Source organism: Coregonus clupeaformis, unplaced genomic scaffold (assembly GCF_020615455.1).
Source record: "Coregonus clupeaformis isolate EN_2021a unplaced genomic scaffold, ASM2061545v1 scaf0953, whole genome shotgun sequence".
NCBI classification, from domain to species: Eukaryota; Metazoa; Chordata; class Actinopteri; order Salmoniformes; family Salmonidae; genus Coregonus; species Coregonus clupeaformis.
This window is the reverse complement of record NW_025534407.1, coordinates 95,849-122,523: the sequence shown is the minus strand read 5'-3', so window position 1 is coordinate 122,523 and position 26,675 is coordinate 95,849. Positions and strand designations below refer to the sequence as shown.

The 26,675-nt window shown below is 43.1% G+C and overlaps 1 protein-coding gene across 1 annotated transcript in view; it reads left to right on the top strand.

The window, feature by feature from the left end:
* map7b (microtubule-associated protein 7b) overlaps positions 1-26,675 on the top strand; it is an 80,848-nt gene that overhangs the window by 35,556 nt on the left and 18,617 nt on the right. Inside the window, exons 2-8 of the mRNA XM_045217171.1 lie at positions 7,500-7,646; positions 7,947-8,021; positions 10,432-10,595; positions 17,465-17,582; positions 18,661-18,765; positions 22,882-22,995; positions 26,044-26,139. Of these exons, the coding sequence (XP_045073106.1) occupies positions 7,500-7,646; positions 7,947-8,021; positions 10,432-10,595; positions 17,465-17,582; positions 18,661-18,765; positions 22,882-22,995; positions 26,044-26,139 (819 nt within the window). The remainder of the gene's footprint in view (positions 1-7,499; positions 7,647-7,946; positions 8,022-10,431; positions 10,596-17,464; positions 17,583-18,660; positions 18,766-22,881; positions 22,996-26,043; positions 26,140-26,675) is intronic.

The window sequence follows — 26,675 nt, the reverse complement described above, 5'->3', positions numbered from 1 at the left end:
AAATCTCACGATACATGGCCCCATTCATTATTTCCTTTACACGGATCAGTCATCCTGGTCCCTTTGCAGAAAAACAGCCCCAAAGCATGATGTTTCCACCCCCATACTTCACAGTAGGTATGGTGTTCTTTGGATGCAACTCAGCATTCTTTGTCCTCCAAACACGACGAGTTGAGTTTTTACCAAAAAGTTATATTTTGGTTTCATCTGACCATATGACATTCTCCCAATCCTCTTCTGGATCATCCAAATGCACTCTAGCAAACTTCAGACGGGCCTGGACATGTACTGGCTTAAGCAGGGGCACTGCAGGATTTGAGTCCCTGGCGGCGTAGTGTGTTACTGATGGTAGGCTTTGTTACTTTGGTCCCAGCTCTCTGCAGGTCATTCACTAGGTCCCCCCGTGTGGTTCTGGGATTTTTGCTCACCGTTCTTGTGATCATTTTGACCCCACGGGGTGAGATCTTGCGTGGAGCCCCCAGATCGAGGGAGATTATCAGTGGTCTTGTATGTCTTCCATTTCCTAATAATTGCTCCCACAGTTGATTTCTTCAAACCAAGCTGCTTACCTATTGCAGATTCAGCCTTCCCAGCCTGGTGCAGGTCTACAATTTTGTTTCTGGTGTCCTTTGACAGCTCTTTGGTCTTGGCCATAGTGGAGTTTGGAGTGTGACTGTTTGAGGTTGTGGACAGGTCTTTTATACTGATAACAAGTTCAAACAGGTGCCATTAATACAGGTAACGAGTGGAGGACAGAGGAGCCTCTTAAAGAAGAAGTTAAAGGTCTGTGAGAGCCAGAAATCTTGCTTGTTTGTATGTGACCAAATACTTATTTTCCACCATAATTTGCAAATAAATTCATAAAAAATCCAGCAATGTGATTTTCTGGAAAAAAAATTCTCAATTTGTCTGTCATAGTTGACGTGTACCTATGATGAAAATTACAGGCCTCTCTCATCTTTTTAAGTGGGAGAACTTGCACAATTGGTGGCTGACTAAATACTTTTTTTCCCCACTGTATGTGTTTTGTTCCACTCAGAGTCAATAATGGGGCATTGAGATGGGCTGTTAGAAAAGATGTGAAAAGGTTGAGGGGTTGGCTTGACTTGTAGACAGTCTAGTCGTGTGTTGTTGTGTATGAGCGCCTTAGGTGCTAGCTTTGATAAAGTTTTCAGAAGGCTTTAGACTGGGGGTGAGCCTTGGCCCAGACCAGATGTCCCACCTGAAACTGCGCTGGTCTGGTGGGTGTTGTAGTGTCTGGCTGGTCTGGTGGGTGTTGTAGTGTCTGGCTGGTCTGTTTTGGGCCAGTCCCGCTTTCTTCCTAACCTCCTCTTCAATGTGAGTTTTGCTGTCTCTGAGGGGAAAAAGCTCCACCCACTTTGTGAAATAGTCCACAATCACAAGTAGAACGACATTTCCCTTCTTGCTCTTGGGAAAAGGGTCCCATAAAGTCCATGCCCACCATGTGGCCTGCCTCCTCTACCTCTGTAGATTGCAGGAAACCAGCAGGTTTGCTTTCGGCAGGTTTGTATTTCTGACAGCTACTGCACTTGTTGACATGTTGCCAGACGTCTCTCCTGACAATCGGCCACCAAGCCACTTACGGGATCTTCAACAGGCTCTTCAGCCTTCTCAGGTGTGCCCCCAAGGAGCTGTTGTGGAAGTAATGAAGGAAGGTGCTGACAAGTTGCTTAGGCATGACCAGTTGGTACTTTGTTCCTTCTCCTTTGATAGGAACAGTCCTGTACAAAACGTCCTGTTGTACTTCCCATCCAATCCTGTCAGGCCGGTCATCATCTGGCTCTCCTCTTGCTTTCAATTCCTTCACACAGTCATTGTTGTTTTGAGCACGCGCAATCTCTGCGAGGGATGTCGGCAGATCAGAGGCACAAGATGCTTGTTTTGATAGCCGCACAAGGATCCCTCACTGGGTTGTCTGAAGGCTCTGCAGCCCTTGAGAGAGCGTCTTCGACAACATTTCGTGCAAACTTCCACTTGGAACTGGAGCGGTTGCAGTCTTATTGTCCATCTGGTCCAGCCTCGAGGAAGTCTTGGGGGAATTGAATTAGATAGTGGAGCGTGATCAGTAAACACCACAAATGGAACTCCTTCCAAATAATGGCGCCACTTCTCAACTGCCCATACTACCGCAAGACACTCCTTTTCTGAGGTAGAGTACTTGTGCTCTGCCCCTTTCAGACCTCTGGAGGCACATGCTATGACCCTCTCATCCCCATTTGGTTTTCTGTCAGGACTGCGCCAAGACCCACATCGCTGGCGGCCGTGTATACCTTAAAAGACAGGTCAGGTTGTGAGAGAACCGGGGCCTTTTCTAGGGCGATCTTTAGCTGGTCCATACTCTGCTGTCATTTCTCTGTCCTTTCCCACTTCACTCCTTACGTCTTGAGGTTGTTCAATGGAGCGCCAAGGTCAACAAATGCGGGGTATACATTTGTGATACCAGCCCCAGGAACCTCTGGAGAGTTGGTAGGTCCTCTGGATTTATTTCCACCCCTTTCCTTGAGACAAGGAACTTCAGCTGGGCCTTCAGGAAATGGCATTTCTTCATGTTCAATATCAAGTTGGCATCATGGAGTTTGCTGAAAACAGCATTGAGGTCAGTCACATGCTGCCGCTTGTTGGGGGAGTAGACTATGATGCCATCTCGTGGGCTTCTCTTTGCTCTTCTCATCCATCTCAACTTGCCAGTAGCCAGACTGGAGGTACAGGGCTCTAAACCAAGTGGCACCATGCAAGGTAGGATGCAGGTAGCCTAGTGGTTAAGAGCGTTGGGCCAGTAATCGAAAGGTCGCTGGTTCGAATCCCCAAGCCGACTAGTTGAAAAATCTGTTGATGTGCCCTTGAGCAAGGCACTTAATGCCAATTGCTCCTGTAAGTCGCTTTGGAAAAGAGCGTCTGCTAAAAATAAATAAACAAATATCAAACACAACAATGCTGGAATGTCAGGAGGAGGAGAGAGCTGTCAGGAGGAGGAGAGAGCTGTCAGGAGGAGGAGAGAGCTGTCAAGAGGAGGAGAGAGCTGTCAGGAGGAGGAGAGAGCTGTCAGGAGGAGGAGAGAGCTGTCAGGAGGAGGAGAGAGCTGTCAGGAGGAGGAGAGAGCTGTCAGGAGGAGGAGAGAGCTGTCAAGAGGAGGAGAGAGCTGTCAAGAGGAGGAGAGAGCTGTCAAGAGGAGGAGAGAGCTGTCAAGAGGAGGAGAGAGCTGTCAAGAGGAGGAGAGAGCTGTCAAGAGGAGGAGAGAGCTGTCAAGAGGAGGAGAGAGCTGTCAAGAGGAGGAGAGAGCTGTCAAGAGGAGGAGAGAGCTGTCAAGAGGAGGAGAGAGCTGTCAAGAGGAGGAAAGAGCTGTCAAGAGGAGGAGAGAGCTGTCAAGAGGAGGAGAGAGCTGTCAAGAGGAGGAGAGAGCTGTCAAGAGGAGGAGAGAGCTGTCAAGAGGAGGAGAGAGCTGTCAAGAGGAGGAGAGAGCTGTCAGGAGGAGGAGGAGAGAGCTGTCAGGAGGAGGAGGAGAGAGCTGTCAGGAGGAGGAGGAGAGAGCTGTCAGGAGGAGGAGGAGAGAGCTGTCAGGAGGAGGAGGAGAGAGCTGTCAGGAGGAGGAGGAGAGAGCTGGAATGTCAGGAGGAGGAGAGAGCTGGAATGTCAGGAGGAGGAGAGAGCTGGAATGTCAGGAGGAGGAGAGAGCTGTCATGTTAGTCGGAGGAGAGAGCTGTCATGTTAGTCGGAGGAGAGAGCTGTCATGTCAGTCGGAGGAGAGAGCTGTCATGTCAGTCGGAGGAGAGAGCTGTCATGTTAGTCGGAGGAGAGAGCTGTCATGTTAGTCGGAGGAGAGAGCTGTCATGTTAGTCGGAGGAGAGAGCTGTCATGTTAGTCGGAGGAGAGAGCTGTCATGTTAGTCGGAGGAGAGAGCTGTCATGTTAGTCGGAGGAGAGAGCTGTCATGTTAGTCGGAGGAGAGAGCTGTCATGTTAGTCGGAGGAGAGAGCTGTCATGTTAGTCGGAGGAGAGAGCTGTCATGTTAGTCGGAGGAGAGAGCTGTCATGTTAGTCGGAGGAGAGAGCTGTCATATTAGGAGGAGGAGAGAGCTGGAATGTCAGGAGGAGGAGAGAGCTGTTAGGAGGAGGAGAGAGCTGTCATGTTAGTCGGAGGAGAGAGCTGTCATGTTAGTCGGAGGAGAGAGCTGTCATGTTAGTCGGAGGAGAGAGCTGGAATGTTAGGAGGAGGAGAGAGCTGGAATGTTAGGAGGAGGAAAGAGCTGTCAGGAGGAGGAGAGAGCTGTCAGGAGGAGGAGAGAGCTGTCATGTTAGTCGGAGGAGAGAGCTGTCATGTTAGTCGGAGGAGAGAGCTGTCATGTTAGTCGGAGGAGAGAGCTGTCATGTTAGTCGGAGGAGAGAGCTGGAATGTTAGGAGGAGGAGAGAGCTGTCAGGAGGAGGAGAGAGCTGTCATGTTAGGAGGAGGACAGAGCTGTTAGGAGGAGGAGAGAGCTGTCATGTTAGGAGGAGGAGAGAGCTGTAATGTCAGGAGGAGGAGAGAGCTGTTAGGAGGAGGAGAGAGCTGTAATGTCAGGAGGAGGAGAGAGCTGTAATGTTAGGAGGAGGAGAGAGCTGTAATGTTAGGAGGAGGAGAGAGCTGGAATGTTAGGAGGAAGAGAGAGCTGTCATGTTAGGAGGAGGAGAGAGCTGTCATGTTAGGAGGAGGACAGAGCTGTAATGTTAGGAGGAGGAGAGAGCTGTCAGGAGGAGGAGAGAGCTGTCATGTTAGGAGGAGGAGAGAGCTGTCAGGAGGAGGAGAGAGCTGTCATGTTAGTCGGAGGAGAGAGCTGTCATGTTAGTCGGAGGAGAGAGCTGTCATGTTAGTCGGAGGAGAGAGCTGTCAGGAGGAGGAGGAGGAGAGAGCTGGAATGTCAGGAGGAGGAGAGAGCTGGAATGTCAGGAGGAGGAGAGAGCTGTCATGTTAGTCGGAGGAGAGAGCTGTAATGTTAGTCGGAGGAGAGAGCTGTCAGGAGGAGGAGGAGGAGAGAGCTGGAATGTCAGGAGGAGGGGAGAGCTGGAATGTCAGGAGGAGGAGAGAGCTGGAATGTTAGGAGGAGGAGAGAGCTGTCATGTTAGGAGGAGGAGAGAGCTGTCATGTTAGTCGGAGGAGAGAGCTGTCATGTTAGTCGGAGGAGAGAGCTGTCATGTTAGTCGGAGGAGAGAGCTGTCATGTTAGTCGGAGGAGAGAGCTGTCATGTTAGTCGGAGGAGAGAGCTGTCATGTTAGTCGGAGGAGAGAGCTGTCATGTTAGTCGGAGGAGAGAGCTGTCATGTTAGTCGGAGGAGAGAGCTGTTAGTCGGAGGAGAGAGCTGTCATGTTAGTCGGAGGAGAGAGCTGTCATGTTAGTCGGAGGAGAGAGCTGTCATGTTAGTCGGAGGACAGAGCTGTAATGTTAGGAGGAGGACAGAGCTATAATGTTAGGAGGAGGAGAGAGCTGTCATGTTAGGAGGAGGAGAGAGCTTATAGGAGGAGGAGAGAGCTGTCATGTTAGGAGGAGGAGAGAGCTGTTAGGAGGAGGAGAGAGCTGTAATGTCAGGAGGAGGAGAGAGCTGTAATGTTAGGAGGAGGAGAGAGCTGTAATGTTAGGAGGAGGAGAGAGCTGTAATGTTAGGAGGAGGAGAGAGCTGTCATGTTAGGAGGAGGAGAGAGCTGTCATGTTAGGAGGAGGACAGAGCTGTAATGTTAGGAGGAGGAGAGAGCTGTCAGGAGGAGGAGAGAGCTGTCATGTTAGGAGGAGGAGAGAGCTGTCAGGAGGAGGAGAGAGCTGTCATGTTAGTCGGAGGAGAGAGCTGTCATGTTAGTCGGAGGAGAGAGCTGTCATGTTAGTCGGAGGAGAGAGCTGTCATGTTAGTCGGAGGAGAGAGCTGTCATGTTAGTCGGAGGAGAGAGCTGTCATGTTAGTCGGAGGAGAGAGCTGTCATGTTAGGAGGAGGACAGAGCTGTAATGTTAGGAGGAGGAGAGAGCTGTCAGGAGGAGGAGAGAGCTGTCATGTTAGGAGGAGGAGAGAGCTGTCAGGAGGAGGAGAGAGCTGTCATGTTAGTCGGAGGAGAGAGCTGTCATGTTAGTCGGAGGAGAGAGCTGTCATGTTAGTCGGAGGAGAGAGCTGTCATGTTAGTCGGAGGAGAGAGCTGTCATGTTAGTCGGAGGAGAGAGCTGTCATGTTAGTCGGAGGAGAGAGCTGTCAGGAGGAGGAGGAGGAGAGAGCTGGAATGTCAGGAGGAGGAGAGAGCTGGAATGTCAGGAGGAGGAGAGAGCTGTCATGTTAGTCGGAGGAGAGAGCTGTAATGTTAGTCGGAGGAGAGAGCTGTCAGGAGGAGGAGGAGGAGAGAGCTGGAATGTCAGGAGGAGGAGAGAGCTGGAATGTCAGGAGGAGGGGAGAGCTGGAATGTCAGGAGGAGGAGAGAGCTGGAATGTTAGGAGGAGGAGAGAGCTGTCATGTTAGGAGGAGGAGAGAGCTGTCATGTTAGTCGGAGGAGAGAGCTGTCATGTTAGTCGGAGGAGAGAGCTGTCATGTTAGTCGGAGGAGAGAGCTGTCATGTTAGTCGGAGGAGAGAGCTGTCATGTTAGTCGGAGGAGAGAGCTGTCATGTTAGTCGGAGGAGAGAGCTGTCATGTTAGTCGGAGGAGAGAGCTGTCATATTAGGAGGAGGAGAGAGCTGGAATGTCAGGAGGAGGAGAGAGCTGTTAGGAGGAGGACAGAGCTGTAATGTTAGGAGGAGGACAGAGCTGTAATGTTAGGAGGAGGAGAGAGCTGTCATGTTAGGAGGAGGAGAGAGCTTTCATGTTAGTTGGAGGAGAGAGCTGTCATGTTAGTCGGAGGAGAGAGCTGTCATGTTAGTCGGAGGAGAGAGCTGTCATGTTAGTCGGAGGAGAGAGCTGTCATGTTAGTCGGAGGAGAGAGCTGTCATGTTAGTCGGAGGAGAGAGCTGTCATGTTAGTCGGAGGAGAGAGCTGTCATGTTAGTCGGAGGAGAGAGCTGGAATGTTAGTCGGAGGAGAGAGCTGGAATGTTAGTCGGAGGAGAGAGCTGTCAGGAGGAGGAGAGAGCTGTCATGTTAGGAGGAGGAGAGAGCTGTCAGGAGGAGGAGAGAGCTGTCATGTTAGTCGGAGGAGAGAGCTGTCATGTTAGTCGGAGGAGAGAGCTGTAATGTTAGTCGGAGGAGAGAGCTATCATGTTAGTCGGAGGAGAGAGCTGTAATGTTAGGAGGAGGAGAGAGCTGTCATGTTAGTCGGAGGAGAGAGCTATCATGTTAGTCGGAGGAGAGAGCTGTCAGGTTAGGAGGAGGAGAGAGCTGTAATGTTAGGAGGAGGAGAGAGCTGGAATGTTAGGAGGAGTGATACTCAACCAGTCAGCTGAGCAACACAACACTTCCCTCCAATGCTCAACCAGTCCTCTATTCTCTCTCTGACAGGGTCTGGAGTCTGTGTGATTGACTACTGTCTTTCTTTCACTCCCCAGTCTCTGACTCTCAGACCAAAGCAGAGGAGAGGAGATGGTCTGGTCAGACCCAGTCCACCACCCCAACCCAGTCTAGTCAGACCCAGTCCACCACCCCAACCCTAACACTATCACCTGCTCCCAGCAACAATGCTGCTAACAAACCAGGTAACTAACCTTTCACTCTCTCTAGTTTCTCTCGCTTAGTCTCTCTGTAGGCCGTCATTGTAAATAAGAATTTGTTCTTAACTGACTTGCCTAGTTAAGTAAAGGTAAAATAAAATAAAAAAATAAAGTGGAATGCTCTCTTTTCCTGTGTGTGTGTGTGTGTGTAAATCTAGATATGAAGTGTGTGTGTGTGTGCCTGTGTGTGTGTGTGTAAATCTAGATCTGAAGTGTGTGTGTGCACCTGTGTGTTTCTGTGTGTGTTAGAGTTGCATTCTCTAAACGTTGTGTTTTATGTTACAGAGCCATTGGTCCTCAACATCGACGAGCGACAGAGACTGGCTCGGGAGCGTCGAGAGGAGAGGGAGAAACAGACCGGTGTGTATCCTGCAAACTGTTTGTGTGTTGTGACAGTCTTTTGGTGTGTGTTGTGCTCTTGAGCCAGCTGTCAGCATCATGTGAGTAAAGTATTTAAAAGACCTGAGCCAGCTGTCAGCATCATGTGAGTAAAGTATTTAAAAGACCTGAGCCAGCTGTCAGCATCATGTGAGTAAAGTATTTAAAAGACCTGAGCCAGCTGTCAGCATCATGTGAGTAAAGTATTTAAAAGACCTGAGCCAGCTGTCAGCATCATGTGAGTAAAGTATTTAAAAGACCTGAGCCTGCTGTCAGCATCATGTGAGTAAAGTATTTAAAAGACCTGAGCCTGCTGTCAGCATCATGTGAGTAAAGTATTTAAAAGACCTGAGCCAGCTGTCAGCATCATGTGAGTAACGTATTTAAAAGACCTGAGCCAGCTGTCAGCATCATGTGAGTAAAGTATTTAAAAGACCTGAGCCTGCTGTCAGCATCATGTGAGTAAAGTATTTAAAAGACCTGAGCCAGCTGTCAGCATCATGTGAGTAAAGTATTTAAAAGACCTGAGCCAGCTGTCAGCATCATGTGAGTAAAGTATTTAAAAGACCTGAGCCTGCTGTCAGCATCATGTGAGTAAAGTATTTAAAAGACCTGAGCCTGCTGTCAGCATCATGTGAGTAAAGTATTTAAAAGACCTGAGCCTGCTGTCAGCATCATGTGAGTAACGTATTTAAAAGACCTGAGCCAGCTGTCAGCATCATGTGAGTAACGTATTTAAAAGACCTGAGCCAGCTGTCAGCATCATGTGAGTAAAGTATTTAAAAGACCTGAGCCTGCTGTCAGCATCATGTGAGTAAAGTATTTAAAAGACCTGAGCCAGCTGTCAGCATCATGTGAGTAACGTATTTAAAAGACCTGAGCCTGCTGTCAGCATCATGTGAGTAAAGTATTTAAAAGACCTGAGCCAGCTGTCAGCATCATGTGAGTAACGTATTTAAAAGACCTGAGCCTGCTGTCAGCATCATGTGAGTAAAGTATTTAAAAGACCTGAGCCAGCTGTCAGCATCATGTGAGTAAAGTATTTAAAAGACCTGAGCCAGCTGTCAGCATCATGTGAGTAACGTATTTAAAAGACCTGAGCCTGCGGTCAGCATCATGTGAGTAAAGTATTTAAAAGACCTGAGCCAGCTGTCTAGGTGTTCTCTACAGTGATAACTGAGGTTTGATTGAGAGCTGCCCAATTCCACATCTACTCCTAGGCCCTGTCACTAGGCCCTGTCACTAGGCCCTGTCACTAGGCCCTGTCACTAGGCCCTGTCACTAGGCCCTGTCACTAGGCCCTGTCACTAGGCCCTGTCACTAGGCCCTGTCACTAGGCCCTGTCACAAGGCCCTGTCACAAGGCCCTGTCACTAGGCCCTGTCACTAGGCCCTGTCACTAGGCCCTGTCACTAGGCCCTGTCACTAGGCCCTGTCACTAGGCCCTGTCACTAGGCCCTGTCACTAGGCCCTGTCACTAGGCCCTACCTACATTTTAAATGTAATAATCTGGTTATAGTACCAGAATTTGTGGAATCCATTCCTCTATAGAGGGGAGGAGAGGAGGGGTTAGGTAGGGGGAGGGGTTAGGTAGGGGAGGGGGGGGGTTAGGTAGGGGGGAGGGGTTAGGTAGGGAGAACAGGCTAGTGGAGGAGGGGTTAGGTAGGGGGAGGGGTTATGGAGGGGGAGGGGTTAGGTGGGAGGGGGAGGGGTTAGGTAGGGGGAGGGGTTAGGTAGGGAGAACAGGCTAGTGGAGGAGGGGTTAGGTAGGGGGAGGGGTTAGGTAGGGGGAGGGGGTTAGGTAGGGGGAGGGGTTAGGTAGGGAGAGTATTAACACACCCAGAGGCCTGGAGCAGCTCTCTGATGGGTCAGCTCTGGGTCATGTGACTAGGCTTTAGTCCTGAACAACACAAAGACAATCCCTCTCTGCTAGGCACACACACACGCCCAAAACCATCCAGCTCACAGCCGTCGCCCCCCACACACACACACACCCCTGACCTTTCCTTATGTCAACTGGGTACCATGGTAACAGGGGCAGTGAAGCTTTTATGTAACAGAGCTTCACCATAACAACATGCCACATTCCCTTAGTCATGTTGAGAGGGGGGAGAGAGAGAGAGGGGGGGGGATAGAGGGGGGAGAGAGAGAGGGATAGAGGGGGGAGAGAGAGGGGGATAGAGGGGGGAGAGAGAGGGGGAGAGAGAGGGATAGAGGGGGGAGAGAGAGAGGATAGAGAGAGGGGGAGAGAGAGAGGGATAGAGAGAAAGCATTGACAGTGTGTTCAGATCAAAGATTTAAAAAACGGAGCTGAAGTCCTATCCTGAATTCATCTGACCCCCAATACCAAACCTTACTGTGTGTGTGTGTGTGTGTGTGTGTGTGTGTGTTAGCTGCGAGGGAGTCTGCGTGGCAGGAGAGAGAGGAGAGGGCCAGACAGCACTATGAGAAGCATCTGGAGGAGAGGAGGAGGAAGCTGGAGGAACAGAGGATGAAGGAGGACAAGAGACGATCCGCTGTGGAGGAGAAGAGAAGACAGAACCTAGAGGAGGAGAAGGTGTGGTGCACACTGTACACTATATATACTATATACTATATACTATATACACACTATATATACTATATACTCTATACACACTATATATACTATATACTATATACTATACACACTATATATACTATATACTATATATACTATATATATACACTATATATACTATATACTATACACACTATATATACTATATACTATATATATATATACTATACACTATACACACTGTACACACTATATATACTATATACTATATACTATATACTATACACACTATATATACTATATACTATATACTCTATACACACTATACACACTATATATACTATACACTATATACTCTATACACACTATACACACTATATATACTATATACTCTATACACACTATACACACTATACACTATATACTATCTACTCTATACACACTATACACACTATATATACTATACACTATATACTATACACTATATACTCTATACACACTGTACACACTATATATACTATACACTATATACTCTATACACACTATACACACTATATATACTATATACTATATACTCTATACACACTATACACACTATACACTATATACTCTATACACACTATATATACTATATACCCTATACACACTATACACACTATATATACTATATACTCTATACACACTATACACACTATATATACTATATACTATATACACACTATACACACTATATATACTATATACTCTATACACACTGTACACACTATATATACTATACACTTTATACTCTATACACACTGTACACACTATATATACTATACATTATATACTCTATACACACTGTACACACTATATATACTATACACTATATACTATATACTCTATACACACTATATATACTCTATACACACTATACACACTATATATACTATATACTATATACTGTATACACACTATACACACTATATATACTATATACTCTATACACACTATACACACTATATATACTATACACTATATACTGTATACACACTATACACACTATATATACTATATACTATATACACACTATACACACTATATATACTATATACTCTATACACACTATATATACTATACACTATATACTGTATACACACTGTACACACTATATATATACTATACACTATATACTCTATACACACTACACACTATATATACTATACACTATATACTCTATACACACTGTACACACTATATATACTGTACACTATATACTATATACACACTGTACATACTATACACTATATACTCTATACACACTGTACACACTATATATACTATACACTATATACTCTATACACACTGTACACACTATATATACTATACACTATATACTATATACACACTGTACACACTATATATACTATACACTATATACTCTATACACACTGTACACACTATATATACTATACACTATATACTCTATACACACTGTACACACTATATATACTATACACTATATACTCTATACACACTATATATACTATACACTATATACTATATACACACTGTACACACTATAAATATATACTATACACTATATACTCTATACACACTGTACACACTATATACTATACACTATATACTCTATACACACTATATATACTATACACTATATATATAATATACACTATATACTCTATACACACTGTACACACTATATATACTATACACTATATACTCAATACACACTGTACACACTATATATACTATACACTATATACTCTATACACACTATATATACTATACACTATATACTCTATACACACTGTACACACTATATATACTATACACTATATACTCTATACACACTATACACACTATACACTATATACTATATACTCTATACACACTATACACACTATATATACTATATACTATATACTCTATACACACTATATATACTATATACTCTATACACACTATATATACTATATACTATATACTCTATACACACTCTACACACTATATATACTATATACTCTATACACACTGTACACACTATATATACTATACACTATATACTCTATACACACTGTACACACTATATATACTATACACTATATACTCTATACACACTATACACACTGTACACACTATATATACTATACACTATATACTATATACTCTATACACACTATACACACTATATATACTATATACTATATACTCTATACACACTGTACACACTATATATACTATACACTATATACTCTATACACACTATACACACTATATATACTATATACTCTATACACACTGTACACACTATATATACTATACACTATATACTCTATACACACTGTACACACTATATATACTATACACTATATACTATATACACACTGTACATACTATACACTATATACTCTATACACACTGTACACACTATATATACTATACACTATATACTCTATACACACTGTACACACTATATATACTATACACTATATACTCTATACACACTGTACACACTATATATACTATACACTATATACTCTATACACACTGTACACACTATATATACTATACACTATATACTCTATACACACTGTACACACTATATATACTATACACTATATACTCTATACACACTATATATACTATACACTATATACTATATACACACTGTACACACTATATATATACTATACACTATATACTCTATACACACTGTACACACTATATATACTATACACTATATACTCTATACACACTATATATACTATACACTATATATATATACTATACACTATATACTCTATACACACTGTACACACTATATTTACTATACACGATATACTCTATACACACTGTACACACTATATATACTATACACTATATACTCTATACACACTGTACACACTATATATACTATACACTATATACTCTATACACACTGTACACACTATATATACTATACACTATATACTCTATACACACTATATATACTATACACTATATACTCTACACACTGTACACACTATATATACTATACACTATATACTCTATACACACTGTACACACTATATATACTATACACTATATACTCTATACACACTATATATACTATACACTATATACTCTATACACACTGTACACACTATATATACTATACACTATATACTCTATACACACTGTACACACTATATATACTATACACTATATACTATATACACACTGTACATACTATACACTATATACTCTATACACACTGTACACACTATATATACTATACACTATATACTCTATACACACTATATATACTATACACTATATACTCTATACACACTATATATACTATACACTATATACTGTATACACACTGTACACACTATATATATACTATACACTATATACTCTATACACACTGTACACACTATATATACTATACACTATATATACTATACACTATATACTCTATACACACTGTACACACTATATATACTATACACTATATACTCTATACACACTGTACACACTATATATACTATACACTATATACTCTATACACACTGTACACACTATATATACTATACACTATATACTCTATACACACTGTACACACTATATATACTATACACTATATACTCTATACACACTGTACACACTATATATACTATACACTATATACTATATACACACTGTACACACTATATATACTATACACTATATACTCTATAGACTACACGCTATATATACTATACACTATATACTATATACACACTGTACACACTATATATACTATACACTATATACTCTATACACACTGTACACACTATATATACTATACACTATATACTGTATACACACTATACACACTATATACTGTATACACACTGTACACACTATATATATATACTATACACTGTATACACTATACACACTATATATACTATACACTATACACTCTATACACACTGTACACACTGTACACACTATAGATACTATACACTATATACACACTATATACACTATATATACTATACTCTATACACTCTGTACACACTATATATACTCTGTACACACTATACACTATATACTCTATACACACTACACACTATATATACTATACACTATATACACTACACACTACACACTACACACTATATACACTATACACACTATAAACCCTGAACACATTTTTACATTTTAGTCATTTAGCAGACGCTCTTATCCAGAGCGACTTACAGTTAGTGCACACATTATTTTTAATAAATGTTCATACCCCCTGTGGGAATCGAACCCACAACCCTGGCGTTGCAAACGCCATGCTCTACCAACTGAGCTACCTCCCCTGCCGGCCATTCCATCCCCTACCCTAGACGACGCTGGGCCAATTGGGTCTCCCGGTCGGCTACGATTCGAACCAGGATCTCTAGTTAGACCACTGCGCCACACTATACACACTGTACACTATGTACACACTATATATACTATACTCTATACACACATCACACTGATGAATACATACACTACCCATGGACGAACACACACACTCTCTCAAATCAAATATTATTTGTCACATGAATACAACAGTGAACCTTACAGTGAAATGTTTACTTACAAGCCCCTTAACCAACAATGCAGTTTTAAGAAAATAGAGTTAAGAAAATATTGACTTGATAAACTAAAGTAAAAAAAAAAAAGTGAGGGGAAAAAAGTATTTGATCCCCTGCTGATTTTGTACGTTTGCCCACTGACAAAGACATGATCAGTCTATACTTTTAATGGTAGGTTTATTTGAACAGTGAGAGACAGAATAACAACAACAAAAATCCAGAAAGATGAATGTCAAAAATGTTATAAATTGATTTGCATTTTAATGAAATAAGTATTTGACCCCTCTGCAAAACATGACTTAGTACTTGGTGGCAAAACCCTTGTTGGCAATCACAGAGGTCAGACGTTTCTTGGAGTTGGCCACCAGGTTTGCACACATCTCAGGAGGGATTTTGTCCCACTCCTCTTTGCAGATCTTCTCCAAGTCATTAAGGTTTCGAGGCTGACGTTTGGCAACTCGAACCTTCAGCTCCCTCCACAGGTTTTCTATGGGATTAAGGTCTGGAGACTGGCTAGGCCACTCCAGGACCTTAATGTGCTTCTTCTTGAGCCACTCCTTTGTTGCCTTGGCCGTGTGTTTTGGGTCATTGTCATGCTGGAATACCCATCCACGACCCATTTTCAATGCCCTGGCTGAGGGAAGGAGGTTCTCACCCAAGATTTGACGGTACATGGTCCCGTCCATCGTCCCTTTGATGCAGTGAAGTTGTCCTGTCCCCTTAGAAGAAAAACACCCCCAAAGCATAATGTTTCCACCTCCGTGTTTGACGGTGGGGATGGTGTTCTTGAGGTCATAGGCAGCATTCCTCCTCCTCCAAACACGGCGAGTTGAGTTGATGGCAAAGAGCTCGATTTTGGTCTCATCTGACCACAACACTTTCACCCAGTTCCCCTCTGAATCATTCAGATGTTCATTGGCAAACTTCAGACGGGCATGTATATGTGCTTTCTTGAGCAGGGGGACCTTGCGGGCGCTGCTGGATTTCAGTCCTTCACGGCGTAGTGTGTTACCAATTGTTTTCTTGGTGACAATGGTCCCAGCTGCCTTGAGATCATTGACAAGATCCTCCCGTGTAGTTCTGGGCTGATTCCTTACCGTTCTCATGATCATTGCAACTCCACGAGGTGAGATCTTGCATGGAGCCCCAGGCCGAGGGAGATTGACAGTTATTTTGTGTTTCTTTCATTTGCGAATAATCGCACCAACTGTTGTCACCTTCTCACCAAGCTGCTTGGCGATGGTCTTGTAGCCCATTCCAGCCTTGTGTAGGTCTACAATCTTGTCCCTGACATCCTTGGAGAGCTCTTTGGTCTTGGCCATGGTGGAGAGTTTGGAATCTGATTGATTGATTGCTTCTGTGGACAGGTGTCTTTTATATAGGTAACAAGCTGAGATTAGGAGCACACCCTTTAAGAGTGTGCTCCTAATCTCAGCTTGTTACCTGTATAAAAGACACCTGGGAGACGGAAATCTTTCTGATTGAGAGGGGGTCAAATACTTATTTCCCTCATTATAATGCAAATGAATTTATAACATTTTTGACATGTGTTTTTCTGGATTTTTTTGTGGTTAATCTGTCTCTCACTGTTCAAATAAACCTACCATTAAAATTATAGACTGATCATTTCTTTGTCAGTGGGCAAACGTACAAAATCAGCAGGGGATCCCTCACTGTAGGTCCTGGATGGCAGGAAGCTTGGCCCCAGTGATGTACTGGGCCGTACGCACTACCCTCTGTAGTGCCTTGCGGTCGGATGCCGAGCAGTTGCCATACCAGGCGGTGATGCAACCGGTCAGGATGGTCTCGATGGTGCAGCTGTAGAACCTTTTGAGGATCTGAGGGACCCATGCCAAATCTTTTCAATCTCCTGAGGGGGAAGAGGCGTTGTCGTGCCCTCTTCACAACTGTCTTGGTGTGTTTGGACCATGATAGTTTGTTGATGATGTGGACACCAAGGAACATGGAACTCTCGACCCGCTCCACTACAGCCCCGTCGATGAGAATGGGGGCGTGTTCACCTTCCACACTTTATCTGTTGGAGTTTTACCTTTCACCAGTGTTGTGGCAGCTTCTATCTATCTAATCTATCTATCTGGTTGTTTTTATGTTGGTCAGCAACAACACACATCGCTGGAATACCTGAATGTAGATAAGTGATTGGGGAACTCATTCACAAAGAGGGACACTATGTGAACGTGACACACATTTACTGTTGACGTTGTTGTTGACATGTTCTGCTTGTTAAATTGCGGTTGTTGACTTGTTGTTGTTGTTCTGTAGGCCCGTCATGAGGCAGTGATGCGTCGGACGGTGGAGAGAAGTCAGAGAGCCAGACATAAACCCAACCGCTGGTCCTGGGGCGGGGCCCTGCCTGGGAACACACCCACTATACCCGGGGGTAAACCCATCACATGGCTATATACCTGTAACAATACATATCAACATTATTATTAACATTCAAATATATCGGGGGTGGAATACATATCAACATTATTATTAACATTCAAATATATCAGGGGTGGAATACATATCAACATTATTATTAACATTCAAATATATCGGGGTGGAATACATATCAACATTATTATTAACATTCAAATATATCGGGGTGGAATACATATCAACATTATTATTAACATTCAAATATATCGGGGTGGAATACATATCAACATTATTATTAACATTCAAATATATCGGGGGTGGAATACATATCAACATTATTATTAACATTCAAATATATCGGGGTGGAATACATATCAACATTATTATTAACATTCAAATATATCGGGGTGGAATACATATCAACATTATTATTAACATTCAAATATATCGGGGTGGAATACATATCAACATTATTATTAACATTCAAATATATCGGGGGTGGAATACATATCAACATTATTATTAACATTCAAATATATCGGGGTGGAATTCATATCAACATTATTATTAACATTCAAATATATCGGGGGTGGAATACATATCAACATTATTATTAACATTCAAATATATCGGGGTGGAATACATATCAACATTATTATTAACATTCAAATATATCGGGGGTGGAATACATATCAACATTATTATTAACATTCAAATATATCGGGGGTGGAATACATATCAACATTCATTCAATTCCATTGTTCACTTTCAAACTCCCTCTTTAATAGGTTGTAAAAGTCCCATAACCAGGTTTCTGCTCTGATTTTAGTCTTCATCTTTCTGTTGCTGGAGAGTGTGCCTCTTTGTCTGCTGGTGAATGTGTTTTATTAAGTTGAGTCTACATTGTATGTTCAGCCTTTCTGTTGGCTGGTGTTTATGCTGACTCATACCCTGCTCTGGCTCTCTCTCTCGCTCTCTCGCTCTCTCTCACTGTACACACACACACAAAAACTCTCTCTCTCGCTGCCCTCCCCCCCTCTCTCTTCTCTCAATCCCCCTCCCCCTCTCTCTCTGGTTGTTTTGTCCTGTTGCAGGTTTTGTCGAGTCGTCTTTCCTCTATCCCCTCGACCTAGCAGGGCTGGAACACCACCTCCAAGGTGCATTCAGTGTCTACCGCAGATACGGCCTGAGCCACCAATGTGAATATCACTCTCAGCTAGCTCTAGCCTGCTACCTAGCATTAGCAAGCTAGCATTAGCCTGCTAGCATTAGCTTGGTAGCTAGTGGAACTGAATGTGAATATAAGAATAAATTAGCCTTAGCATGTTGGTGTGTTATGTGTGTATGTATCACCATTTGTTAGCAGTAGAGAACATTAGCTAGTTTCCTCATCATTAGCATTAGCGCTAAACAACAGTGTTGTAGTAGAGTCACTAAACCTCGAGTCCGAATGGAGTCCCAAGTCCCCTGTGCTAAAAGTCGAGTCGTGAGTCCCTAAGGCTGAAGGTCGAGTCAAGAGGCGAGTCACGAGTCCATCAATTTTCTTATTATGCAATTGTTTCTAGTCACCAGCAGATGGCAGTATGGCTCCACTCCCTCATGAAAACAACCAACTAATTTACTATTCATCACTATCTCAGAAGTTCTACCCAATACCTGTGTTTCTTATTTACTACAGTAAGTCAGGCTCTCCGTTAGGATGTAGGATGAATACTACTGTAGAATATACACTACCGTAGGATGAATACTACTGTAGAATATACACTACCGTAGGATGAATACTACTGTAGAATATACACTACCGTAGGATGAATACTACTGTAGAATATACACTACCGTAGGATGAATACTACTGTAGAATATACACTACCGTAGGATGAATACTACTGTAGAATATACACTACCGTAGGATGAATACTACTGTAGAATATACACTACCGTAGGATGTATACTACTGTAGAATATACACTACCGTAGGATGAATACTACTGTAGAATATACACTACCGTAGGATGAATACTACTGTAGAATATTCACTACCGTAGGATGAATACTACTGTAGAATATACACTACAGTAGGATGAATACTACTGTAGAATATACACTACCGTAGGATGAATACTACTGTAGAATATATACTACCGTAGGATGAATACTACTGTAGAATATACACTACCGTAGGATGAATACTACTGTAGAATATACACTACCGTAGGATGAATACTACTGTAGAATATACACTACCGTAGGATGAATACTACTGTAGGATATACACTACCGTAGGATGAATACTACTGTAGAATATACACTACTGTAGGATGAATACTACTGTAGAATATACACTACCGTAGGATGAATACTACTGTAGAATATACACTACTGTAGGATGTATACTACTGTAGAATATACACTACCGTAGGATGAATACTACTGTAGAATGTAGGATGTATACTACTGTAGAATATACACTACTGTAGGATGAATACTACTGTAGAATATACACTACTGTAGGATGAATACTACTGTAGGATATACACTACCGTAGGATGAATACTACTGTAGAATATATACTACCGTAGGATGAATACTACTGTAGAATATACACTACCGTAGGATGAATACTACTGTAGAATATATACTACCGTAGGATGAATACTACTGTAGAATATACACTACTGTAGGATGAATACTACTGTAGAATATACACTACCGTAGGATGAATACTACTGTAGAATATATACTACCGTAGGATGAATACTACTGTAGAATATACACTACCGTAGGATGAATACTACTGTAGTAGAATATACACTACCGTAGGATGAATACTACTGTAGAATATATACTACCGTAGGATGAATACTACTGTAGAATATACACTACCGTAGGATGAATACTACTGTAGAATATATACTACCGTAGGATGAATACTACTGTAGAATATACACTACTGTAGGATGAATACTACTGTAGAATATACACTACCGTAGGATGAATACTACTGTAGGATATACACTACCGTAGGATGAATACTACTGTAGAATATACACTACTGTAGGATGTATACTACTGTAGAATATACACTACCGTAGGATGAATACTACTGTAGAATGTAGGATGTATACTACTGTAGAATATACACTACTGTAGGATGAATACTACTGTAGAATATACACTACTGTAGGATGAATACTACTGTAGAATATACACTACCGTAGGATGAATACTACTGTAGAATATACACTACTGTAGGATGTATACTACTGTAGAATATACACTACCGTAGGATGAATACTACTGTAGAATGTAGGATGTATACCACTGTAGAATATACACTACTGTAGGATGAATACTACTGTAGAATATACACTACTGTAGGATGAATACTACTGTAGGATATACACTACCGTAGGATGAATACTACTGTAGAATATACACTACCGTAGGATGAATACTACTGTAGAATATACACTACTGTAGGATGTATACTACTGTATAATATACACTACCGTAGGATGAATACTACTGTAGAATGTAGGATGTATACTACTGTAGAATATACACTACTGTAGGATGAATACTACTGTAGAATATACACTACCGTAGGATGAATACTACTGTAGAATATACACTACCGTAGAATGAATACTACTGAATACTACTGATGTAGGATGTACACTGCTGTAGGATGTAAATTGATGTAGGATGTACACTGATGTAGGATTATACTACTGTAGGATGTGGCGCGTCCTTCCCACTGCTAGAGAACAGAGCCCTCGCTGCTCTGTGCTCTCAGTGCTGCTAATATTCTGCTGATCATAGTAGCCGATACTAGTCACGAGAAGGCCAGTCCAAGTCACGAGAAGGCCAGTCCAAGTCACGAGAAGGCCAGTCCAAGTCACGAGAAGGCCAGTCCGCTGATCATAGTAGCCGATACTAGTCACCAGAAGGCCAGTCCACCACTGGCCAGTCACCAGAAGGCCAGTCCAAGTCACCAATGGTCAAGTCCAAGTTGAAGTCATGAAAATCGGGACTTGAGTCAGAGTCCTAGACCTAGTACTACAACACTGCTAAACAATGCCGGAAATGACTAATGCTAGCTACCATCACTAGTTTTGGGTGCCCTGAGCTAGCCCCCTGATGCTAGCTACCATCACTAGGTTTGGGTGCCCTGAGCTAGCCCCCTGATGCTAGCTACCATCACTAGGCTTGGGTGCCCTGAGCTAGCCCCTGATGCTAGCTACCATCACTAGGTTTGGGTGCCCTGAGCTAGCCCCCTGATGCTAGCTACCATCACTAGGTTTGGGTGCCCTGAGCTAGCCCCCTGATGCTAGCTACCATCACTAGGCTTGGGTGCCCTGAGCTAGCCCCCTGATGCTAGCTACCATCACTAGGTTTGGGTGCCCTGAGCTAGCCCCCTGATGCTAGCTACCATCACTAGGTTTGGGTGCCCTGAGCTAGCCCCCTGATGCTAGCTACCATCACTAGGTTTGGGTGCCCTGAGCTAGCCCCCTGATGCTAGCTACCATCACTAGGCTTGGGTGCCCTGAGCTAGCCCCCTGATGCTAGCTACCATCACTAGGTTTGGGTGCCCTGAGCTAGCCCCCTGATGCTAGCTACCATCACTAGGTTTGGGTGCCCTGAGCTAGCCCCCTGATGCTAGCTACCATCACTAGGTTGGGTGCCCTGAGCTAGCCCCCTGATGCTAGCTACCATCACTAGGTTTGGGTGCCCTGAGCTAGCCCCCTGATGCTAGCTACCATCACTAGGTTTGGGTGCCCTGAGCTAGCCCCCTGATGCTAGCTACCATCACTAGGTTTGGGTGCCCTGAGCTAGCCCCCTGATGCTAGCTACCATCACTAGGTTTGGGTGCCCTGAGCTAGCCCCCTGATGCTAGCTACCATCACTAGGTTTGGGTGCCCTGAGCTAGCCTCCTGATGCTAGCAGCATAATGCTGGGAGTTCCAGCAGTTTAACAAACCTGGTTTTATGATAGAATAGAGCAGTAGCACCTTTTAGAGATAGTGCTGGTTGGATACAGCTCTCTAGCTCTCCCTCTTCTCTCCATCTCTCCCTCTTCTCTCCCTCCCTCTCCCCCGCTCTCTATCAGCTCTCTTTCAGCTCTCTCTCAATCTCCCCCTTCTCTCAATCAACTCTCTCTCAGCTCTCTCCCCCCCCTCTCAGCTCTCCCTCCCTCTCTCTCTCAGCTCTCCCTCTCGCCTTCTCTCTCTATCAGCTCTCTCTCTCAGCTCTCCCCCCTTCTCTATCAGCTCTCTGTCAGTGTGTTATCTGAAGTCTGTCTGTGTGTGTCTGTAGATGCTGACAGACGGTCTGTGTCGACCATGAACCTTTCCAAACATGCAGCTGATCCAGTGATAACCAAGAGACTGTCCTACTCCTCTGCCACACTCCTACACTCTCCTGACAGAGGTAAAGACACACACACACGTGTGTGTGTGTATATACACTAAACAAAAATATAAACGCAACATGTAAAGTGTTGGTCCCATGTTTCATGAGCTGAAAAAAAAATCCCAGAAACGTTCCATATACACCAAGAAAAATGTGTTTACTTCCCTTTTAGTGAGCATTTCTCCTTTGCCAAGATAATCCATCAGGTGTGGCATATCAAGAAGGTGATTAAACAGCATGATCATTACACAAGTGCACCTTGTGCTGGGGACAATAAAAGGCCACTCTAAAATGTGCAGTTTTGTCACACAACACAATGCCACAGATGACTCAAGTTTAGAGGGAGCGTGGAATTGGCATGCTGACTGCAGGAATGTCCACCATAGCTGTTGCCAGAAAATTGAATGTTCATTTCTCTACCTTAAGCCACCTCAACGTCATTTTAGAGAATTTGGCGGGGGTGGGGGGTGCTGAGAGGTATTTCTGTTTGTAATAAAGCCCTTTTGTGGAGAAAAACTTATTCTGATTGGCTGGGCCTGGCCCCTCAGTGGGTGGGCCTGGCTGCCAAGTGGGTGGACCTATGCCCCCCCCAGGCCCACCCATGGATGCACCCCTGCCCAGTCATGTGAAATCCATAGATAAGGGCCTAATGAATTTCATTCAATTAACTGATTTCCTTCTATGAATATGATCTGTAACTCAGTAAAATCTTAGAAATTGTTGCATGTTGCGTTTATATTTTTGTACTGTGTTTGTGTATGTATACACTACTAGTTTGGACACACCTACTCATTCAAGGGTTTTTCTTTATTTTGACTATTTTCTACGTTGTAGAATAATAGTGAAGACATCTAAACTATGAAATAACACATTTGGAAGCATGTAGTAACCAAAAAAGTGTTAAACAAATTGGAATATATGTTATATTTGCGATTCTTCAAATAGCCACCCTTTGCCTTGATGACAGCTTTGCACACTCTTGGCATTCTCTCAACCAGCTTCATGAGGTAGTCACCTGGAATGCACTTAAATTAACAGGTGTGCCTTCTTAAAAGTTAATTTGTGGAATTTCTTAAACTTCTTTAATGCATTTGAGCCAATCAGTTGTGTTATGACAAGGTAGGGGGTGGGGTATACAGAATATAGCCCTATTTGGTAAGTCCATATTATGGCAAGAACAGTTGAAATAAGCAACGAGAAACGACAGTCCATCATTAATTTAAGACATGAAGGTCAGTCAATACGGAAAATGTCAAGAACTTTGAACGTTTCTTCAAGTGCAGTCGCAAAAACCATCAAGCGCTATGATGAAACTGGCTCTCATGAGGACCGTCACAGGAATGGAAGACCCAGAGTTACCTCTGCTGCAGAGGATAAGTTCATTAGAGTTACCAGCCTCAGAAATTGCAGCCCAAATAAATGCTTCACAGAGTTCAAGTAACATACACATCTCAACATCAACTGTTCAGAGGGGATTGTGTGAATCAGGCCTTCATGGTCGAATTGCTGCAAAGAACGGATGATCTCCACATGTGTAGTTCCCACTGTAAAGCATGGAGGAGGAGGTGTTATGGTGTGGGGGTGCTTTACTGGTGACACTGTCTGTGATTTATTTAGAATTCAAGGCACACTTAACCACAGCATTCTGCAGCGATACGCCATCCCATCTGGTTTGGGCTTAGTGGGACTATCATTTGTTTTTCAACAGGACAATGATCCAACACACCTACAGGCTGTGTAAGGGATATTTGACCAATAAGGAGAGTGATGGAGTGCTGCATCAGATGACCTGGCCTCCACAATCCCCAGACCTCAACCAAATTGAGATGGTATGGGATGAGTCAGACTGCAGAGTGAAGGAAAAGCAGCCAGCAAGTGCTCAGCATATGTGGGAACTCCTTCAAGACTGTTGGAAAAGCATTCCAGGTGAAGCTGGTTGAGAGAATGCCAAGAGTGTGCAAAGCTGTCATCAAGGAAAAAGGGTGGCTATTTGAAGAGTCTCAAATATAAAATATATTTGTATTTGTTTAACACTTTTTTGGTTACTACATGATTCCATATGTATTATTTCATAGTTTTGATGTCTTCACTATTATTCTACCATGTAGAAAATAGTAAAAATAAAGAAAAACCCTGGAATGAGTAGGTGTGTCCAAACTTTTGACTGGTACAGTGCATATATACACCCACAGATGATCATATTGTCCAGGAAAATGTATTCTATTGCTGTTCTCTCTCTCTCTCTCTCTCTCTCTCTCTCTCTCTCTCTCTCTCTCTCTCTCTCTCTCTCTCTCTCTCTCTCTCTCTCTCTCTCTCTCTCTCTCTCTCTCTCTCTGTCTCTCTCTCTCTCTGTCTCTCTCTCTCTCTCTCTCTGTCTCTGTCTCTCTCTCTCTCTCTCTGTCTCTGTCTCTCTCTCTCTGTCTCTCTGTCTCTCTCTGTCTCTGTCTCTGTCTCTCTCTCTCTCTCTCTGTCTCTCTGTCTCTCTCTCTCTCTCTCTCTGTCTCTCTCTCTCTCTCTGTGTCTCTCTCTCTCTCTCTGTCTCTCTCTCTCTCTCTCTGTCTCTCTCTCTCTCTCTCTGTCTCTCTCTCTCTCTCTCTCTCTCTCTCTCTCTCTCTCTCTCTCTCTCTCTCTCTCTCTACAGTCTGTCTCATCATTAAGTTCTCATTGTTGTTTGGTTTGTAGAGTAAAGTTTACATAGGCTAGCATCGTGGTAACAATTGTCGTGTAAATGTGCCATATTCTTACTAAATTCAGCATTGTTCACAGTATGGTGTTTACATTGAGGCTTCCTGCCATGTTGTGGCATGATAATATTTGGTCCTCTGTAGCTCAGCTGGTAGAGCACGGCGCTTGTAACGCCAGGGTAGTGGGTTCGATCCCCGGGACCACCCATACGGAAAAAATGTATGCACACATGACTGTAAGTCGCTTTCGATAAAAGCGTCTGCTATATGGCATATTATTATTATTATTTAATATTTGATGAGCTAAAGTCGGCTGTGTGCTGTAGTTTGGTTTTAAGGTATATGATATGAGGTGTGGTGATTTTGTCATTGCTCCTCTCAGTGTTACAGAAAAGGACCTCCTCTTCGCCCTTACTTAGCAAATCACAGTCCAAACTCCGCCTACCAGGGGGAAAGACCGCCCACTACAAACCCCAAGGTGGTTCTGGGAAAAGAGGGCATTTTTTCTCCTCTGTATTCCACCTCACTCCCACCGCTAACCTATCAGATCACAGGCTGGAAACAGATTTCTTAAATAACGTTCCAACACTGTACTATAACGTTCCATAAACACATTAGCTGTCAGTCCTTATAGAGTTAAAGGCTTGTAATACAGACCACATGAAATGTTCTTGAAACGTTTTTAAATCTCCTTTTTTTTTGCTACAGTGTTTATTTGGAAATCAGTCAGTAGCATTATTGTCGTCCTCACACAAAATGATCTAGCAGACGGATTAAAATGTAGTTCCTGATGTTTGTGTCAGTCAGTCACGTTGCGTTAATGGGATCTAGCAGACAGTAATGTAGATGTGTTAATGGGATCAGGCAGTATGTGAGGCATCGTAGCGGTTAGATGGGGTGAAGTTATTCTACGCCCATGACCCTCTTTCTCTAATCCTCTCTCTCTAGAGGATCATCTGGCCATGTACAAACAGACTTATTTGTATCGTGGTTCCTATAGTCTAGAATAGAGGT